Raw genomic sequence first — 19849 nt, 5'->3', positions numbered from 1 at the left:
AATTAAATTAAATACTGACCAATGCGGTCTTGAAAAAAGTATTTTCAGACTAAAAACAAATAATGTCGACTTTTTTCAAGCTGTAATAAATAGAACTATTTTCTTAAATTACATGAGTATTTTTTTTTATGTGCGGATAACTTAGCCTTCAAGTCTGAGGGTAGGCACTCTACCACTAGACCACTGAGCTGGTACTGAAAGAAGGAAAAATAAGCTTAGTAAATATAACGAAATGAACCATATTGCACTTGTATGTTCTCATGATTGTGTTTTTTTTCTCCATTTATCTTATTTCTAGATTATGCAAAATCTTAAAATAAGAAAACTCATGAAACCCCAGTTCAGGGCCTTTGATGTTGGTTAGTTGTCATCTTAAAATGTGGGAAATGCTTGTTTTAATCCTCACAGTACTTAAAACTGGCTGTTGACACTCAATGCCAAGACTGCTTGATCAAATAAGATAATTGAGTAATAAGTATCTTAAAATAAGCACATTGATCTTGCATGACAATTTAATTTTAAGTAAAAATAACTTGTCAAATCAAAATAAGCAAATTTAGGTTAAATTTAAGCAATTATATCTTACTTAAGATTTTAGGTTTTGCAGTGTGCCAGGGTGTTACAACTCAAAACCCCTTGGGAGATGTTACATTAACTCAGAATGAGTTTGTAAGTGCAAAGGTAGATGTAATGCATTTCCCATTTCGTAATAATGTACTTATTTGTAATTTGATGATTATGTATGTTGCTTACGCTCACATTCAGCATATTGGAATATTTGGAATCAGAGTAATAGTGTTACACGTGTACAAACAGTAAAAAAAAAAAAAAGATTTGCCACACCTGTGAGGAGGGATGGATTTTCTCAACAAAAGGAGAAATGCTCTCTAACACAGATTTAAGAACAATATTTGAGGGGAAATTACCTTTTGTCTATGTAGGAAAAGGTTTTTTAGCTTTGAATCCAACTCACAAAAATGGGAGCAAAATCAAAAGTGTTGCATTTATATTTTTGTTTAGTGTATATTAGTGCACTGTACTGTACAACCAGATTATAAACTAAATATTTGATTGTGGATAGTTTTTGTTTTAAAAATATTTTTATTGAATTTGTGCGTCACAATGCATATGTAATGTTTTTTTTTTTTTTTTAAATCTTGCACACAAGAAATACATATACAGTAATTAAAAAATAAAATAAAAACAAATACCAACATTTCTAAAAACTAAACTAAAACGAAAAATGTTCAAAAAATAAAACAAAATAAAAAAATTTCCTTGCCATTTTTATGTTGGTTAGTGAGCACATTGTAAAAACACAATAATTTTCTCCTTTATTTTAGTCCAGCAACAGTGCCAGCTTTAGCAACCGTCATAGAATGTGTTGTTCTATTTCACTTCACAGTCAATGAACATACACAGGGTTTTGCGAATGTGAATTTTGTGGAAATGTGGCAGATGTCCAACTTTGAACAAACATGAGAGTTCCGTTCAGTTAAATGTTTGCTTCTCCATCCCGTACTTCTGCTTTTTATGAATGCGTCATCTATTCTACCCTTAAATAACAGAATGCCTTAATCCCCTGAGTTGTCCTCATCCTGTCTCATCCTGACACGGGCCTGGTCCACCGCATCCAGCAGGTTCTTGGAGTTGAGTGCCAGGGTATGTGCGGCAGCCAGCATCTGTCGTTGGCACTCCTGCTTGAGGGTTGTCACTGAGTTCTGCTGGGCCAATCTCATTTTATTGATCAACTCCCCTAAGTCCTTGTTCAGCAGCTTCTTTGTGCCTATGATCTGAGACAGGCCCATGAGAAAAGAACAAAACGTGTGTAAAAATGTGGGCCCATTTTACATTTCATTTTTTTCACATAAATCTGAAACAAGAATGTACAGTATGTGCAAAAGTGGTATTGGCTCATTGCGGACATTTTAAAAGTTTTATGCCTGTAGCTGCAGTTATGCCATAGGCATACTTAGAGGCACAATACCTCGCTTGTAACTGAGCTGTGCAGGGAAGGCATGACATCATCAACGTGTTGAATGAGGCTTCGCAAGGTGACGCCAACTGCCTGGATGGAGAGGAGTGAGGAGGGGGACAGTAGGCCAGGTTACATCCAATTTAATAAGTAACTCATTCAAAGCCAAAAACGTATAAATACATTTTTTTTAATACTTTGTCCTTCACTCCCAAAAATATTATTTTGTATGCTAAAGCATACAGAAGGCTTTGCTACAGCTTCTGACATGAAGAGGTCGCTTAAAGCAATGGTAGTGAATACAAAAAACGGCCAGAAGGTGGCATCAGAGTGTAAGAGATCACCCAAGGCAGGGGTAGGCAAGTTCGGTCTTAGAGAGCCGCAGTCCTGCATGTTTTTTATGTCTCTCTCCTTGAACGCAGCTGAGAGGCTCCTGTAGAACGTAATTATGAGCTGATGATTTGAAAGACCTGGGTTGGAGGCAGGAGACACCGAAAACATGCAGGACTGCGCCTCTCTAGGACCGAACTTGCCTATCCCTGACCCAGGGCCATGTTGCAACAAGCAATTTTTGCCAAGTTTGTGAAAAATGATAAAACGTAGCTATATTCTAATGCTAATTGCTGCAAAACAGAAAGAGATACAAATATATTTTTTTCCTGATGAAAGAAAATACTCTAATCTTTCTTTTGTTAGGTTCCATGTTTTTATAGCAATAGAACAGACTATTCTGTGGACCTTGCAAAATCAGTCACAATCCAGTAAAACAGTCGGGAGCGAAGGGGGTTGCTTCAGTAAAAATGGCTGCGAGTGAATGTACAAAAAAGGCACACTCTTACTTTGACAGCGTTGGGGTACTCTGAGGCAGGCAGCATGTTGACCTCATTCTTCAACTGCACCACCTGTTTGACAATTGCCATGACGCCCGAGTAAACCTGATCATCTGATCGGTCCAATTCAGCTGTGGGACGAGACTATAACACAACTATTCTGTTGTAATTGTCTGCACCTGAATACAATAATACAAATTCGATTCAATCAGCGGACCAACAGAGAGACCATGATGGTTTTACCAATGTGATGTCAGGATGCACTGTGGAAGTTGGTGGAGAACCTTAAACACAGTATGTGTTCACAGTATTACCATTTGTGGAAGTCAATCATCACCAAGGCAACTTACCGTCAGATGGATTTTTTTCTGGAAGCTGCAAAATAAAAAGCGCCTGATCAGGCTGTTGCTTAGTGCTGTTTGCAGAACAGCTTTTTTTTTTTAAACAGTTAAATGAGACAAACAGACAGAGGTTCAACTTTTGAGCACTAATTCAATACACACAGATGTCTACGTCAGTATTGTAATACAAATATTTGAGCTGTTGAAACAAATATTGCACCTTGGCGTTTGAGGCTTGTCTCACAACAGGGTCCTGCAAGACAAACGCACAATCCATATGATTGTGTGCGTGTGCATGTGCGTATGTGTGCGCAGAGGTTGGTGCATCACCATTTGTCGCTCCTCTTGCTCTAGCCACTGTCTATCCATCACCATCTCCCTTTTTTGCCTTTCAAGAGTGTCATCAACTCGTGCTTGCTCTTTCTCCCAAACTGGTGTCTCCCAGGCTGTTCCCTAAACACGGCCACACACACACACATGAGCATAAGCTGTCTTTGACGTGATGCAACTCAATATATACAATGTGTGAGTGAGCAATGCACTGCAATTTATGGACAGGTGTGAAGCATACCTGCATGTATGAGACATGGGGGCAGGTGGCGCCGACTCTAGAAGGCTGATGAGAGATTACAATGATTACAATGATGTGTTAGTAAAGAACTGCAAGAAGTAGCTGCGCCTTCTTGTGACTATACAGCACCTTTGGGGGAGGCTCAGTGTCATCATAGTCCAGCGGCGAGCTGGGAGTGTTGCAGTGTCGTGTGTCTGCCTCCTCTATTTTGAGAATGTCCCTTTCATCGAAGCACAATGCGTGTCAGTAAATTAACATTAAAACAGGGGTCTCCTCAAGGCTCCAATCCTGCATGTTTTAGATGCTTCCCTCTTCCAACACACCTGATTCAAATGATCAGGATCAGCCTGGTAAGGATAATGATGGTTGTTGTTGTTTTTAAAATAATATTTTTGGCTGAATTTTTACTACACAATAATATGGTAAAGTTTTTTTTTTTTTTTAAAGTCCGCACACAAGAAAACCACACAAAAAAAATACAAATTAAAACTAATCAATTCAATTAAAGCAAAGCATTTTGGGGAAAATGAACAAAAAACACTGCTTTGAAAACTAATTAAAATGAAATAAATTACAAAAAAAAAGTCCAAATGAAATATAAAGTAACTAAAACCCTGTGACTTACATACAGTATAACACATATTCTGCTTGACTACAACTATTCATACTTTGAAAATTCAATATTACATGACCTCTTTGTTTCTCTGTGAGTCACACTCATATTTGTATCACTCTTGGAGGAGGAAAACATCTAAAAAATGCAGGATCAGGATCGTTATCAAGCCAATCCTGATCATTTAAATCAGGTGGCTTAGAGGAGGGAAACATCTAAGGCTCCGTCCAGACGGAAGCAAAGTCAGCTTCGTTCCTCAAACAAATCTCATACACACAGAAGCATTTCAAGACTTGTGTGTGTCCAAAAGAAGACGCTGAGGACGTTTAACGGCTGTAATGTATATGCCAAGTCTGGAGTGGCGCTGAAGCGCAGCCACAGGGGAGTTAACAGAAAGCGTAGAGGAAGAATCAGCAAAGAAGACAAAACATTTTTTCTAACTTTATTGCAATTAAACAAACATGGCTTTGCATTTATCAAAACAACATGACAAAGACAAACACAGGAGAAGTGACAATGGCGGGTGATTTAAGTACAACACCGTTTGTCGAACGTGGGAATAAAGAAGCAAAATATCTTGCTGCAAAAGCATAAGCAAGCTAAGGAGGCTGCACAAAACGACTACAACACGGCTATCCGCCATTGTTGTTGACAGATTGACGGTTCGCGCGCAGTCGTCATCAATCTGCGACATCGGGTCGTCATCGAGCTGCGACCATTACATCATCACTGGAGGAGTATCCTGCATATGGTGTCCAGACAGCAAATATTTTGTCCATAATTAATTTGATAACTTCATTATTTTTCATGTACAATAAATCCCTTTAAAAAACGCATTTTGCCACTTGCTGTCGACTGAAGATGACTTTGCGCATGCTCAGAAAACAGGAAACGACCAATCATGGCTCATCTGTTTTTTTGGTCGTTACCTGTTTCTTGAGCACGAGCAAAGTCATCTTCAGTCAACAGCAAGTGGCAAAATGTGTTTTTTAAAGGTATTTATTGTAAGTTATTGCATTAATTAATCATAGACTAAATATCATCGTCTTATTGCTGAAATTTCCTAATTGAGTCAAGTATCCCTTTAAAGCCATACACCATTTGTTAAAAACTAACGAGCTATTCGGAAATGGTTCATTACAACTCTTCCCTGAGAAAAATCGTCCCATAGTATGAAATGTCTCTAAAATATATGCTTCAAACAGGCAGTTTAAACTTCCGTGACTTGGTGACATCAACAAGACACGGAAGTGCACTCAACCCCGCCCTCTCGAGTTAATGGCACCGCCTCTGGTAAAGGTTTGCTACACCCAGAGAAATTTGAGAAGCTGGCTGCTCCTTTTTTCCCCCCTGCTCGCATATGCTCCTTGGAGAACAATGGGTAAACACTGATCAGAATTAGCACAGTACGTGGTGATAGAAGACGAAGCATTATACACGAATGCGTACATTTTGTCTTTCTGGAATTAGCTTATTTTTAAGGGCGGCTCTGTCTTATTCAATAAGCCAGCCTTTCATGGGGGCTTTAGCAAGAAGCTGAGTACCTCAGGGAGCAGACGAGCTGACTGAAGCTGGGACGGATGTACGGCTCGTAGGTCCAGCAGCTGCTCAGTAGAGAGTAGACATTGGGCGGGCACAACAATGGTTTGGGAAGTCGGACGCCAGATTCCAGCTGGGTGATCACCTGCCCATTTTCCAGCCAGAGGAAGGGTTGTTGGCCCATGGAGAAGATCTCCCACACACACACACCTGTTTGGACGCACACACACACACACACACACACACACACACACGCACACACACACACACACACACACACACACACACGCACACGCACACGCACACACACACACACACACACACACACACATAGATTCTGGTTTACATGTACAAATTAGCCAGGCCGCAGGTGTACTCGAGTTGACTTCGCACTGAGCACTCCTCCCTCTGCAGGTGAGGGAGGCTGCTATGATTAGCCGGGAAAACGCTTTGTTCCATCCCACAAAGGTGCACAATGGCGCAAACGCCCATTACGCCCAGTTCTACCAGCGCAAAGTCTATGAAAATCCAAAAAGAAAGAAAACTCGGCCCATGCCCACAGTTAGACTGTGCTTTACGCAAAAATAGACTGCATCGTCTCATTGCCAAGGAGACGACCTCGGCTGGCATAATCAGGAACACAAATCACAGGAGAATGAAGGGGTGAGGGATGTAAGGGGGGCTCGAGCATCTCCACAAGCATCAGGATAAAGGGTCCAAAATAACAGCTGTGTTTTGTTAACAGGTCGACAATAATTTCAGTCAGCCTTTTCCCAGAGCTCTAAATAGGCATCAGTTGGCTGAATTGGTGATCAGTTCTTCGAGACACAAATTTATAGACATTGTATTTCCGAATGTGAATTTCTAACATGCAAAGTGCATGGAGTTGCTGCTCTTATACTATTTGTATTCAAACTAAATCTTGTTGCATTGTTTTGGGTGGTGGAGCCTATCCCAGCTGTCTTCGGACAGTAGGCGGGGTACACTCTGAACTGGTTACCAGCCAATCGCAGGCAGTGAATGTATTGTATATTAACTCATTCCCTCCCAGCCATTTTCACTGAAGCAACCTTTTGCTCCAAGCTGCTTTATTGGATTTTGACTGATTTTGCAAGGCTCACAGAATATTGCGTTCTATTGCTATAAAAATTTGAAAAGAAAAGAAAGATTAGGGTCTCTTCTTTCATCAGGAAAAAAGTATATTTCTATCTGTTGCCATTATGCAGCAATTAGCATTAGAATATAACTAAGTTTCATCATTATTCACAAATCTGTTTAAAGCGCTGGGGGAAATAGTTTTTTTGCAACATGGCCCTGGTTGATCTCTTATACTCTGCTGCCACCTGCTGGGCGTTTTTTGTAAGAACTATCATTGCTTTAAGCGACCTCTTCGGGTCAGAGGCTGCAGCAAAGCCTTCTGTATGCATTTAAAAAACAACAACATAAAACGTATAAATACGTTTTTGGGACCACAGCAATATATAAAATAGAACGTTTTTATGCGTTTTTGGGACCAAATGAGTTAAACATTAGTGTTTATAGATAAAAGTGGCATGAGGGGGTCTCTAACCAAACATCCAGATGTCACTGGCAACGGTGAACCGACGGAAGTTGATGGATTCTGGCGCCATCCATTTGATTGGCAATCGTGAAACAGATGCTGCATAATCAAGGAGAGAAATGTCAATAAATAGAACGCTGGCACCCGGAATCCTTGTGCTTGTGAATGTGTGTCTACCTTTATAGTACTCCTGGTCATCAATGTAGCGAGAGAGACCAAAGTCACCAAGCTTGACACAGTCAGGAGATGCCACAAGAATGTTCCTCACTGCGATATCTCTACAGAAGCACGGTAGAATGCACAATAATGGTAAAGATGGTACATAGAAGGAAAATGTCATCTGCACGTACCTGTGCACCATCTTGAGGCCCTCCAGGTAAGATAAGGCTTTGCAGATTTGTAAACAGTATAGGATTAATGTTGCTGTCGTCAGGACATATTTCTGCTCCTTTAGATACTTCCCAAGCTGACACCATAATCACAGAAGAACATAAAATGACACATTGATTTTTTTTTATTATTATTATTTTTTTTACTTTACAGTGGATAGATGCTGAAGTCTTAATATATACGTAGGTGGCCCAACTAATACAAGGTAAAAGCAACCTTCGAGAATTGAGAATCCCTCATTTCTCAGGTGGGACGGGTTCTTCTTCTTCTTCTCAACTTAACTCGTTGCCACAGAAAATAATTCCCTTTCTCCTTGTCCTCTTCATCTTCTGCTCGAACTCCAGTCATATATATTTTGTCTTCTGTCACGATGAGAAATGGCGAGAGTCTAACTCTATCCATAAAGCTTCCCGTTGACCTTCCGCTTTGCTTTCAACCTAGCAGCACCATTTCCAGAATCCTTCTTCCGTTATATCCACTGTCCCTTCTCTCGCAGTTTCTCAATCTGGTTTTTCCAGTTTTGTGTTAAAATATTCTAATCTAGGCTGTCCCTCTGAGGAGCTCATTCCTGATAATGTCCTTCCTCATCGCTCTCAAAGAGAATCTCAGCATCTTTAATTCTGCCACTTCCAGCTGTGTTCTGTCATCTGGCTATTGCTACTGTCTCTAAACCCAACAACACGTCTCGTCTCACTCCCGTTATATAAACCTTACCAATTACTTTATCTGATGCTCTTCTGTCACAGAACAACTCCAACAGTTTACTCAACCAGCTCTGTCTTGCCTCTTCTCTATTATCCACCTCTCTTTCATACTTTGCATTGCTCAGAACAGTTGGCCTCAAGTACTTAATCTTTCTCCACTTCTACTGCTTGTAAAACCACCACTCCTCCGGGCCTCCGTTTTATTAAATTGTCTTGCTGCAATGGCTTTAATTTTTCATCTGTCCAGTGCTTACCTCCACCTTGCTAGGTTCTTTTAACCCTGCTACCCACAATGTCACTTGTAAACATCGTAGTCCAGGGATCTTCCTGGCTCACCTCATTAGTCAATCTGTCCATCACCATAGCAAAGAAGAAGGGGCTCAGATCCGATCCTTGAGGCAGCTCCACTTCTACCTCTAAATTTGCTGTCACTGCAGCTGCAGATGTCATCAGTGTCTTACTGTGCTCAAACATGCCCTGGACTCGTCTAACACGCATCTCTGCCACTCCAGATTTTCTCATACAATACACCACCTTCTACCTTGGTACCTGATCATATGCTTTTTCTTAATCCACAGACATAATGCTGATCCTTCTGACCTTCCCTGTACCTCTCCATTACCTTTCTCAGGACAAATAGGACATCTCCGGTGCTCTTTCATGGCATGGAACCATACTATTGCTCACAAATCTCCCTCACTTGTCTCAACCTGGCCTCAATATTTCCCAAGTGATCATTGCATGGCTGGGCAATTTAATTCCTCAGATTAGAGGAGATGAGATGAGATGAGATGAGATGAGATGAGATTAGATTAATCTCATCTCATCTCCTCTAATCTGAGGAATTAAATTGCGGAATTGAGGAATTAAATTGCGGAATTGAGGAATTAAATCTCATCTAATCTCATCTAATCTCATCTCATCTAATCTAATCTCATCTAATCTCATTTAATCTAATCTAAATGAGATGAGATGGGATTCGATTCGATTAGAAGAATCATTATACACTTATACATTCTTTTTCAGTGACCATGTTTGCTCTGATGTCAGGGCTGGGTGGCATATGGACCATTGGCCCCATTTGGTTCTTTCATCTGAGCACTTACAATTATCAAGAGCCCTGTAATCATTCTATCGCTGATTTATTTATTTTACATACTTTTCAATCTTTTTCAACCTTATCTAAAAATTACACGTTTGCACTCAACTGCTGCTCGTGGTACGTGTAAATAAACTATGACATACCTTCATTGCATGCTGTGATCACAGTCAATCATTTGTTTTTATCTTTCAGCATTAACATGCAATTTGTGACTGAACATAATATTAATTGCATGCACACCTCTCCATGTTCACAGAGTTCCATGACAATCCAGACCGGATCAACATTAATGACTCCAATCAGGTGCACAATGTGGGGGTGGTCCAGATTTTTCATCAAGTCTGCAATTTAAACATTGAAGGCATTTATGTATGTAATTTGTTTCAGGAAAAGCATGTATGGATGTTTGGTGTCATGAATGTGTGAACAAACTGACCAGCTTCACTGAGAAACTTTTCCTTCACGCCTGCTGAGCAGTCCTTGCAGGTTTTGATGGCTACTTGGATTGTCTCACCTGTCTTCATAGACAAAACACAGTAACTGCAATGATTTGATCGCACGGCGTAAGATATGCAGTGATGTCATTACAGCGCAGATCAGCTTACCTGGCTTTTATACACACCATCATGAACCTCTCCAAAAAAGCCCTCACCCAGGATCTGACCTAAAGTTACATCCGCTCGGGAGATCCAATGCTTCTCTGAACGTACAAACATGTTTTTTTTTTTTGTTGTTTTGTTTTTAATGATCGTTTCATATTCTTTCAGGCATTATTAGGGTTTGGGGAAACATGACTCACCAGACAAGTCTATTGTGTTCTCAGGAATCTCAGCATAAATGTCTGAACCTGGACACAGAAGAGAGAAAATGCTGAAAAAGTGCCTGTCAATGCTTATGGTGTATGCATATTAGTTTATTGCAAGTGTGCAAGTCGAGTGCGAAACTTAGTCAAACCTCTATTGTGTCCAGTTGAATCACTGCTAAAAGAGATTAAACATATAATTAAATTGATAATGTATAGTAATTTCAAATATCAACCACAAAAGTAAAAACAATAGTTATCAGTTACATACTGTAATATGTTCCAACAATTTTCTAGGGTTGAAATGTTTGACCATGTACAGTACATTTGAGGGTGCCCTAAAGGTTTAACTCACTGTTTTGGAATGTCGGGCAGTTTTAGTCTCACTGTAAGAAAAAAATGATTAATAACGTTACCAAACTTGTCACAAGCGTTCATTTTAAATGGCTTCCTCATTTTAGGCCACTGCTTACAATGTGTACCTTTGCTAGGCCTGCTAATGCGCGAGCCCTCAGGTGGGGAGCACTCCAGCTGGCAGAAGCCATCAATTAGGTTGGCCATGTTTTCTGCAACAGCCATAGACTCTGTACTCACTGAGAGAGGCTGCGGGGTTGAACAGGATATTAGGGCTAAACTAAACCACAAGGCCAGAGCACTTTGGTTGCGTAGGAGTGCAGACAATTGCGTAAAAAGAAAGATTCAAAGTACTGGAGTAAAACTTAAACTTAAAAAGTACAGACTCTGAAATGTACTGAAGTACAAAAGCAAAACATAAAAATTAATTTGTACTTTCAATTATTATTTGATAACTTGGCACAACAAAAAACTATGCACACAAAATAGTCTACATCTTTAAACAACTTACATAGTGTTTGTACTGAGAAGAAGAAAAATCATGTTACATATTGTACTACCTAGCGTTGACTTGACTTTCATGCTATCAAAACAAAATGCTCCCTTATAATACAGTCAACTGGGATAGCGAAAATCCACATATAATTGACATCTATTTAAATGCAATGGAAAAAAAATAATTTAAACAAAAATGTTGCTTTTCAAACCTCCAAAATTATTCAAAAACTATGTACAATATTCAATGTTTCCGTGAAAAAAAATGGTTGGGAAAAAAAATAATATTGAAAAAAAAATCTCTGAAGTCTGAAAATATTATATGATTTCACAGGTGCCTAACCATGAATATGCAGTACAAATTGTGAATAAAAACTGAATGCAATTATTAAAATTTCAATATTTTGTTCAGAATAGAACATAGATGACAGATCAAAAGTTTAAACTGAGAAAATTTATAATTTTAAGGGGAAAATATGTTGATTGTAAATTTCATGGTGCCAACAAATCTCAAAAAGTTGGGACAGATAGCAATAAGAGGCTGGAAAAGTCAATTGCATTTATTAAAAAAAACAGCTGGAAGACCAGTTACCACTAATGAGGTCCATTGGCAACTTGATTGGAGTATAAAAAGAGCTTCTCGGAGTGGCAGTGTCTCTCAGAAGCAAAGATGGGTAGAGAATCAATAATTCCTCCAATGTTGCGCAGAAAGATCGTGGAGAAATATCAGAAAGGTGTTTACCAGCGAAAAATGCCAAAAAGGTTGAAGTAATCATCATCTACAGTGCATAACATCATCCAAAGATTCAGAGAATCTGGAACAATCTCTGTGTGTAAGGTTCAAGGCCGAAAAATCATACTGGATGCCCATGATCTTCTGGCCTTAAACGGCACTGCACCACAAACAGGGATGCTTACTGTAAGGGAAATCACAGAAAGGGCTCAGCAATACTTCCAGAAAACATTGTAGGTGAATACAATCCACCGTGCCAGCCGCCGTTGCCAGATGAAACTCTACAGTACAAAGAAGAAGCCATTTCTAAAGCAGACCAAAAAGCGCAGGCGTTTCTCTGGGCCAGGAGTTATTTAAAATGGAGTGTGGCAAATTGGAAACCTGTTTTGTGGTCAGACAAATCCCGATTCGAAGTTCTTTGTGGAAAACTGGGGCACTATATCATACTGACTAAAGAGGACAAGGACAACCCAAGTTGTTATCAGCACTCAGTTTATAAGTCTGCATCTGTGATCGTATAGGGTTGCATGAGTGTGTGTGGCATGGGCAGCTTCCACATCTGGAAAGGCATCGTCAATGCAGAAAGGTATATTCCGATTGGAGAACAACATATGCTCCCATCCAGGCATCATCACTTTCAGAGAAGATCTTGCATTTCTCAACACGAAAATGCCAGACCCCATGCAGCACCAATTACAACATCAAGGCTGCGTAGGAAAAGGATAAGGGTATTAAAATGGTCAGCCTGCACTCCACTTCTTTCACTTAACACATTTGGCGCATCATAAAGGGGAAGGTGCAAGAAAGAAAGCTCAAGACAGTTAGAGAGACGCGTGTTAAACAAGCATGGGACAGCATTCCTATTTCTAAACTTGAGAAACTTGTCTCCTCGATCCCCAGACGTTTGCAGACTGTTGTAAGAAGAAGAGGGGATGCCTCACTGTGGTGAAAATGGCCTTGTCCCAACTTTTGGGAGATTTGTTGACACCATGGAATTTAAAATCAACATCGTTTTCCCTTAAAATTATACATTTTCTCAGTTTAAACTGTTGACTTGTTCTCTATATTCTATTCTGGATAAAATATTAAAAATTGGCACTTCTACATAATTGCATTCAGTTTTTATACACAATTTGTATATATAGTGTCCCAACTTTTTGGGAATTGGGTTTGTACATTATATTACTGTAAAGACAAATTTGGGGTTGACTTCCCCTTTAAGCAACAATGTATTTGGACTTCATACACCCCCCACACACACCTCCCACCCCCACCCCCATTCAGCCTCCCCCCACTGCACTGGTGTTTTATGCAAATATGACACCATCTCTTACTTAGCATTAAGGCTGTCGTGGGAAACTTACCTGCTTGGTTCCCTCTATGTATACAGTGAGCAGTGCACGGCCATGACTCTCTGCAGAGAACAAGATACTGCTCACCTGAGAGAATGTGGCTAGGCGGACGGGCTGGGGAAAAAAAGACATCTTTATTCCACCAAAATGTACATTAAAAGCAGGAATTTGTTTTATTTAACTTACTATTGTATTGTCAGTTTGCTGACTGATTCCTTTGGCTCCAATGACCAGGTCTATAGTTACACGCCAACCATGCTATAGGGAAGCACATAGTCACATACATAAATCTATCTTGTATGTGAGAATATTCTGTAGGAACAGAGCAGGACTTGCAAAAATGGGTCAGCGGTAAGATGCTTCCTATCATCAGCTAATAACAAAGGTTTTTATGCTACACTAAGTAGCCACAGCGTTTGATACAATTCATAAACCAAAAGCTGATTAAACAATCCTCGTCTATGGCACAGGAAGCCGGAGCACTAGTAGGTGCTCTCCTTATTTTTGCAAAGGCTGAATTAATGATAAAACAGGTGCTACAAAAGTAACTAATGTTGTGGTGGGTAAGACAATGTTACAATATACCTCCTTGAAAGTTCAATGTAAAAAAAAAAAAAAAAACTGTTGTGTTGCCTTCACGCTTTTTCTATTTAAATAGGTTAATTGCTTTAAATAATAATGTTAAAAATATGTCTATGTTATTAACAAAGGTTTGTTAATTGTTTGGATGGTAGAAGACCATTTTATTTATGTTTAAAGTAAAAATAATATCGTTTCACATACTTCCGGTTTCTGATAACGCATTTCCGAGACACCATCTTTGGCGAACAGAGAAAACGCAGGACCAGAGCCTGACCGCTATCCAGTGCCATTCACTTAGAATTATCAGGCAGGAATGCCATAAATTTCATTTTATTATACTTTATGCTTACTAGCATGCACATTAATGCTTATTTTCGTCGATTTGTTATTATAATGTAATGGATGCGCTTTGTGTTTGTTTTGTATTGGCGTTGTGTGTGTGTGTATAGCGATTGATTTTATTTTTGTATTTACAGTTTTCACCACAGGTTTATGAAGACAATTAAATACGCTTCTACTGCACTCCAGGGTCTTCATTTGTGGTTTAGCTTGGTGTCACCAGCATCTTCGTTGAAAACACTATAACTGTAATATAACGTTTTTTTATATTAGTTTTTTTCCCTGTATTTTGAAAATATCTTTTAATTTACAAAAATAAACTCTGATTTTACATGTCAAATGTAAAATAACATGAAATCACTGTAACAGTAAAAACACTCAATATTTCTGTTCTTTTACAAAAAAAAAAACAGCATTAGAAATACATATAATGATTGTTAAAATACGTTCATAAATGTATCGTAATTTCACAAATATTTGTGTTATTTAATGGAATAAAATGTCAAATTCAAATTAACCGTAAAAAAATTTAAAATATATATTTACTGAGATATTAACAGTAAAATTTCGGGATTTTGCCATAATTTCTTTGTGAATTAACAATTGACAAAACTGAAAATAACTATCATTTCTGTAATGTCCTATAGATGGTAGCATTCATTGTATTAACATTTATTATGAAAGGACATTTAATGAGATGTACACTGTAAAAAAAGAAATAAATAGTAAAAATTTTAAGTGTAACTTTCATTTTGCACAGACTCACCACCAGTTGGCAGGCAAATCTCTCCTGTGTATAGCTGTAACACTGAGCCAGTGTGCTGAAGAACTTGACCATGCACTGCTCCTGGTTCAGGGTGCCGTAGCCTTGAAAAGTCTGCCGGATCATGCGGCGTAACTGCTTCGGCTGACATGCGTTAAGTCAAAAATCGCAAATCACAAAGCTTGAGGTGGCGGAAGACACCACACAATATTTAAGAGATGGATCGCTACCTTCATGCTGTTGATAAGCTCTTTTGGAAAGAACAAGTCCAGTCCCACATCCTTCCTAAAGAAGAAAAGTCAGATTTATTAGTACGTATTTGTAGGTCACACATGACCTACAAACACAAAATGCAACAAATTTGGGACTTTGTGGAAAATGTACAAAGAAAATATGGTGGTGTTAAGACCATGCAAAACGAAAGTAAAACATCGTCAACACACACACACAAAATACGACAACGGAGGCCCCGGAGTGGTGACCAACTGAAGTTGTGCAGTTCATCAAGCAAGAATGGAAAAGGTTCAAGGTTCAAGGTTCAACGTCAGTTCTCAAATTGAGTGTCGTTAAAAGGAAAGGTGATGTGCCAAAGTGTTAGAATTGTCTGTTCCGGGTTGTGTGGAACGTTTTTGCAGCATCAAATTAAAAAATTGGTGAATATTATATATTTATATGCAGCGTTATTAAAAAAAAAAACATGTATCAGTTTGAACATTTAATATTGTGTCTTTTTAGTGTATTCAATGGAATAAAGGTTGAAAATGGTTTGCAAATCATTTTATTCTGTTTTTATTGACATTTTACACAATGTCCCACAGCTGAGTGTCATCAATCTACCACACACTGGCAGCTTCATTAAAATGAAAAAATCTTGATTGACACTGTCAAATAGGTATCATTGTAATAAAATGTTTATAAATTAGGTTTTGGTTTGCAGTTGTAAAAAACTGAGTTACGCTTTAAATGGGTCACTTGAGATCAGTTCCAGTGTTTGTAATTTAAAGCAACACCACACTGAAAATTAATTGTCCATCATTCCATTAGGAAGTGCATATAAGTTCTAATACTGAAGTGCAAATATCAATGGCATCTGATTACCTGAAAAAAAAAGTGAAGCTGATTATGTATCAAAATAGTGACATAGACCGTGCAGTGCCATCTTGGCCATTTTTGAGCAGTCATGTAATGAGTCACTTTGACGTAATGCATGCTGTAACATGGCCCTGTTCATTATTTACTTGTTTTCTCGTCTATTTTGCTATAAAAATGCCATATGGTATCATCAAGTATTGCCGTTATTTAGATAGTACTTCTAACCATCTCAGGTTTCATATTCTTTGTTTGAAAACAAAAAAAACATTTACAGTGGTGGCAGTAGTTGACAAATGTAGCCAACCTGAGAGCCTCCTAAATAAGTCCGAAAAACATTATCAATTTGTACCAAAACTGTTTTTGAACATCTCTACTGATGCCCAATTTAAATTCTGAAAATAATACAACAGAAGCCGCAATATTTTTTAAGCCAATAATTGCCTCTTATGCTTCCTATAGAGAAAAACAACATTACCATCACTTAAAAACCGTGGCTGATTTTCACCAAAATGCGCGCATGTGTCAGAGATCGTATAAATCACAAGGCACTGACTTACTCTAACAGCTCAAAGTTGGACTTTTTCTCCAGTCCATTTGGATTCATGTCTTTGTAGTATCTCCTGCCAACGCAATAAAAGAGCAGGCAGCTGTTGTTTTTTGTTCATGTAAAAAAACAGATCCAGATGTGTGTACTTGGAAGTATGCCCTACCTAATCTCCAAGCAACCAAGCTGGAGAGCCATCCCATCACTGACTTTAGAGGCAAACTTCTGCATGTAGTCACTGCGTACCTGCAAACACTCTCACTTGTAGGTACCTTTAACCATTGTATGTTTAAAAGTCAATACAAGCCCTTCAAACAACATAACTGACCTGCTGGTAAAAGTAGAGCATGGTGGTTCTGTCCTCCTGGAATTCTACTAGGAAATCTGATGGAATACATCTGATCCTTAAGTCATATCTGGAAAAGTAACATTCACGTGACTTTCTTGTTTCATTTCGAACACATGTACTCCACCACAATCACCTCCACTCAGCCTCCAGGTGCTGCTGCTCATAACGCTGGGTGAGTTCAGTCATGGTCAGGTCCGGGTGCAGCCAGTGTATCTCAGACGACTTGAGGTGTTTGAGGAGTAGACCATAACATTGGGTGTGTTTTATGCCAGGACCCACGCAGCCACCCAACAGGACACTGTTGATGACATCCTATGACAGAAGACGGTTCTGTTGCAATGATGTCTTGGACTGTGGAGCTGAAGACTTGCTCATACATTACGATGTACTTTAATTAAGGAAAGCACCAAACATATTGACTTGGGTGAAGAGTGGCTAAGAAAGTCTTTCACTGTGCCTTAGAATCAACACTATTGAATCCACTGCTTTTACTTAGTAGGGTCACGGGTGTGCTGGAACCTTTACCAGCTGACTTTAGGGGAGAGACAGAGCACAACCTGGGCTGGTCGTCAGCTAATCGCATGGCACATATAGACAAACAACCGTTTACACCTAGGAACAATTTAGAGTCTTCAGTGAACCTCAACCTAACATGCATATTTTTCAAATGTGAGAGGAAAGAGAGCCAGAAGAAAACGCATGCAAGCGCAACGAGAACATACTAACAACACACAGGAAGACTGAAGCCTGTATTGGAAAACCCCTAACCTCAGAACTGTGAGGCAGAAGTGCTAACCACCAGTAATGCTGGTAACTCTTTAGCCTACTATACGTTACTCCAAAATGAGCATATTTTCCAGTAACAATTTATCTAAGACATTGTTTTTTTTCCCAGTCAAATAATCAGACGACATTTAGGCTTCTCTTCAAATGTCACAAAATGTTGTTTCATAGAACTACTTGATTGTAATGTTTTTTTGACAATAATATATATTTTTAGCCCCACTAGTCTTAATATAATAAAATATAATATTGCATTAGTGGAATATGAGTTAAGCAGCAAAATCCAGCCATTTGTATCCATCTCAATTTTGCCACTTGCTGTCAACTGAGATTGACATCACAGTTGCTCAAGTCTCAGGTAACAACCAATCGGAGCTCAACTTCAGAAATCAGGTAAGCTGTGATTGGTCGTTGCCTGAGCCCTGAGCAACATTGATGTCATCTTCAGTCGACAGCAAGTGGCAAAATGGCCGCCCCTGAGATGGATAAAAATGTCTGGATTTTGCTTCATAACCCTTATTCCACAAATCTAATATTAATCAGAATGTCACATTTTGACTAATGAGGTCACATATATAACATATAATTGTCACAATATGTTTAAGGTTGACTTCCATTTTAAAGAATCAAACCCTTTGCCATAAAAGGCAGTTGCAGTTGACCACCTCCAGGTTGGAAAGAAATGACAGGTTAAATAAACAACATTTAGTTCTCAGCCATGGTGCTCTCTCATGCACGTATTGTGCACTTAAAAAACAAAAAGATTGTTTAAAGGATGATCAAATACAGGAGAACACCTGATTCCTAGCACTATAGTACTCACTAAAGACAAATCATACACTATAGAATATGAAAGAAAGGGAAACTAGTATTTACAGTTTGAACAAAGTGAAAGGCATAGTGGAAGTATTCAAATTCCCATTCTGGCCTGATGGCTATGTTGTAACATGTTTTTAGTGCATTAATGGCATACATGTCCGTAAACAGCAATGGAGGAAGGAGAATTGCGCTTTCAAGCTGGAAATAAGTCACTGTTTTGAGTTTATCAGCTAAACACCGCCGACAGAGTGTTATCTAGCTACAATAACTTTACGAAAAAACATGGCTTTCATTCAGTGCAGTGTGCATTCAAGTTTAAAGAGAAAGTCTCACATCAGTACACCGCATAAGAGTGGTTAGTGTTGGTGCCACAGAGCAAAAATGTTATGAGTTTGTATCTTGGCTTAGCCCTTTTTGAGTGGAGTTTGTATGAATGTTTGTCTTTCTCATATGTGTCAATCCAGTGACTGACTGATAATCAGTCCAGGGTGTGTTCTGGCTATTACAAATGGTCTTACAATAAGTTACAAGACCCTAGACTAGCAAGACTAGCACACGAGCCTCGACACACCCAGAACCCCACAATGCAGAACAAAACTACAATAGTATTAGTTAGTGAACATAGTACAGTAGTTGTAAAATACCCTGACTGTCGTTCCTTCGTCACAGCGGACCAGTTTGAAGTTCTTGCCGAGGTTAAAACTGTTGCTGAGGAAACACACTTTGATAATCTTCACCGGGAAGATGCTGTGATTGCCAATAGTTGCTGTGGGGGACATGTCTGGGGTCTTGGCTTGGCTGGTGGGAGACATGCTCCTCCAAGACAGAGTACTGGTGTCTCCTGACATCTCACATGCATACACACATACCGGTACACACACTCAAGCAGACAGCATGTAAAATGCAAATGCCATCGTTTTGTCAAACATCCATGAACAAACCAGTGCTGCAAGCAGACAGGAAATCATATCAAATAATGAGCTGTTGCATTTGAGCAAGTAAACAACTTTCTCTCTTGTACTCACCCATCTTGTGCAAGTCTCATTAGCCCCACACAATGATTCTAAGATGAAACCAAACTAACTTATTTATCACTTCGTTTTTAAAGTCCGTTATGTGAGAATTATTTTCTGTCAAATTTGTCGACTGTCACCAAACCCTTTTTGAAGCCTCACCGTGAGAAACATTCATGGCAGTAAGCGAAAGAGGAAGCAAC

The 19849-nt window shown here is 39.1% G+C and overlaps 1 protein-coding gene across 7 annotated transcripts; it reads right to left on the bottom strand.

The window, feature by feature from the left end:
- Window positions 1-1087: 1087 nt before the first annotated feature.
- Window positions 1088-19811, bottom strand: LOC144039231 (protein-tyrosine kinase 2-beta-like). Of its 7 annotated transcripts, none has more exons than XM_077552390.1 (30): window positions 19659-19811; window positions 19278-19513; window positions 17165-17343; window positions 17011-17098; window positions 16849-16928; window positions 16696-16758; window positions 15277-15331; window positions 15050-15190; window positions 13549-13620; window positions 13375-13476; window positions 10911-11031; window positions 10784-10814; window positions 10581-10606; window positions 10426-10473; window positions 10232-10326; window positions 10063-10144; window positions 9867-9967; window positions 7781-7896; window positions 7608-7708; window positions 7440-7529; window positions 5875-6079; window positions 3847-3937; window positions 3718-3762; window positions 3477-3599; window positions 3367-3399; window positions 3156-3180; window positions 3049-3089; window positions 2815-2949; window positions 1988-2068; window positions 1088-1793 (listed from the first exon to the last, which is right to left on the bottom strand). In XM_077552390.1, exons 1-30 carry the CDS (start codon window positions 19660-19662, stop codon window positions 1575-1577), a joined length of 2829 nt encoding a protein of 942 aa, XP_077408516.1. In that variant the 5' UTR covers window positions 19663-19811; the 3' UTR covers window positions 1088-1574. The 7 variants fall into 7 exon arrangements, 6 of the variants coding, with proteins under 6 accessions (XP_077408516.1, XP_077408527.1, XP_077408507.1 ...); XM_077552401.1 differs by having other exon boundaries at window positions 10581-10603; XM_077552381.1 differs by having other exon boundaries at window positions 10784-11031; window positions 19278-19579.
- Between the last annotated feature and the right edge of the window lie 38 nt (window positions 19812-19849).

Source organism: Vanacampus margaritifer, chromosome 1 (assembly GCF_051991255.1).
Source record: "Vanacampus margaritifer isolate UIUO_Vmar chromosome 1, RoL_Vmar_1.0, whole genome shotgun sequence".
In the NCBI taxonomy this organism is placed as follows: Eukaryota; Metazoa; Chordata; class Actinopteri; order Syngnathiformes; family Syngnathidae; genus Vanacampus; species Vanacampus margaritifer.
The sequence above is the reverse complement of the archived record's forward strand: the minus strand, read 5'-3'. Positions and strand labels throughout refer to the sequence as shown.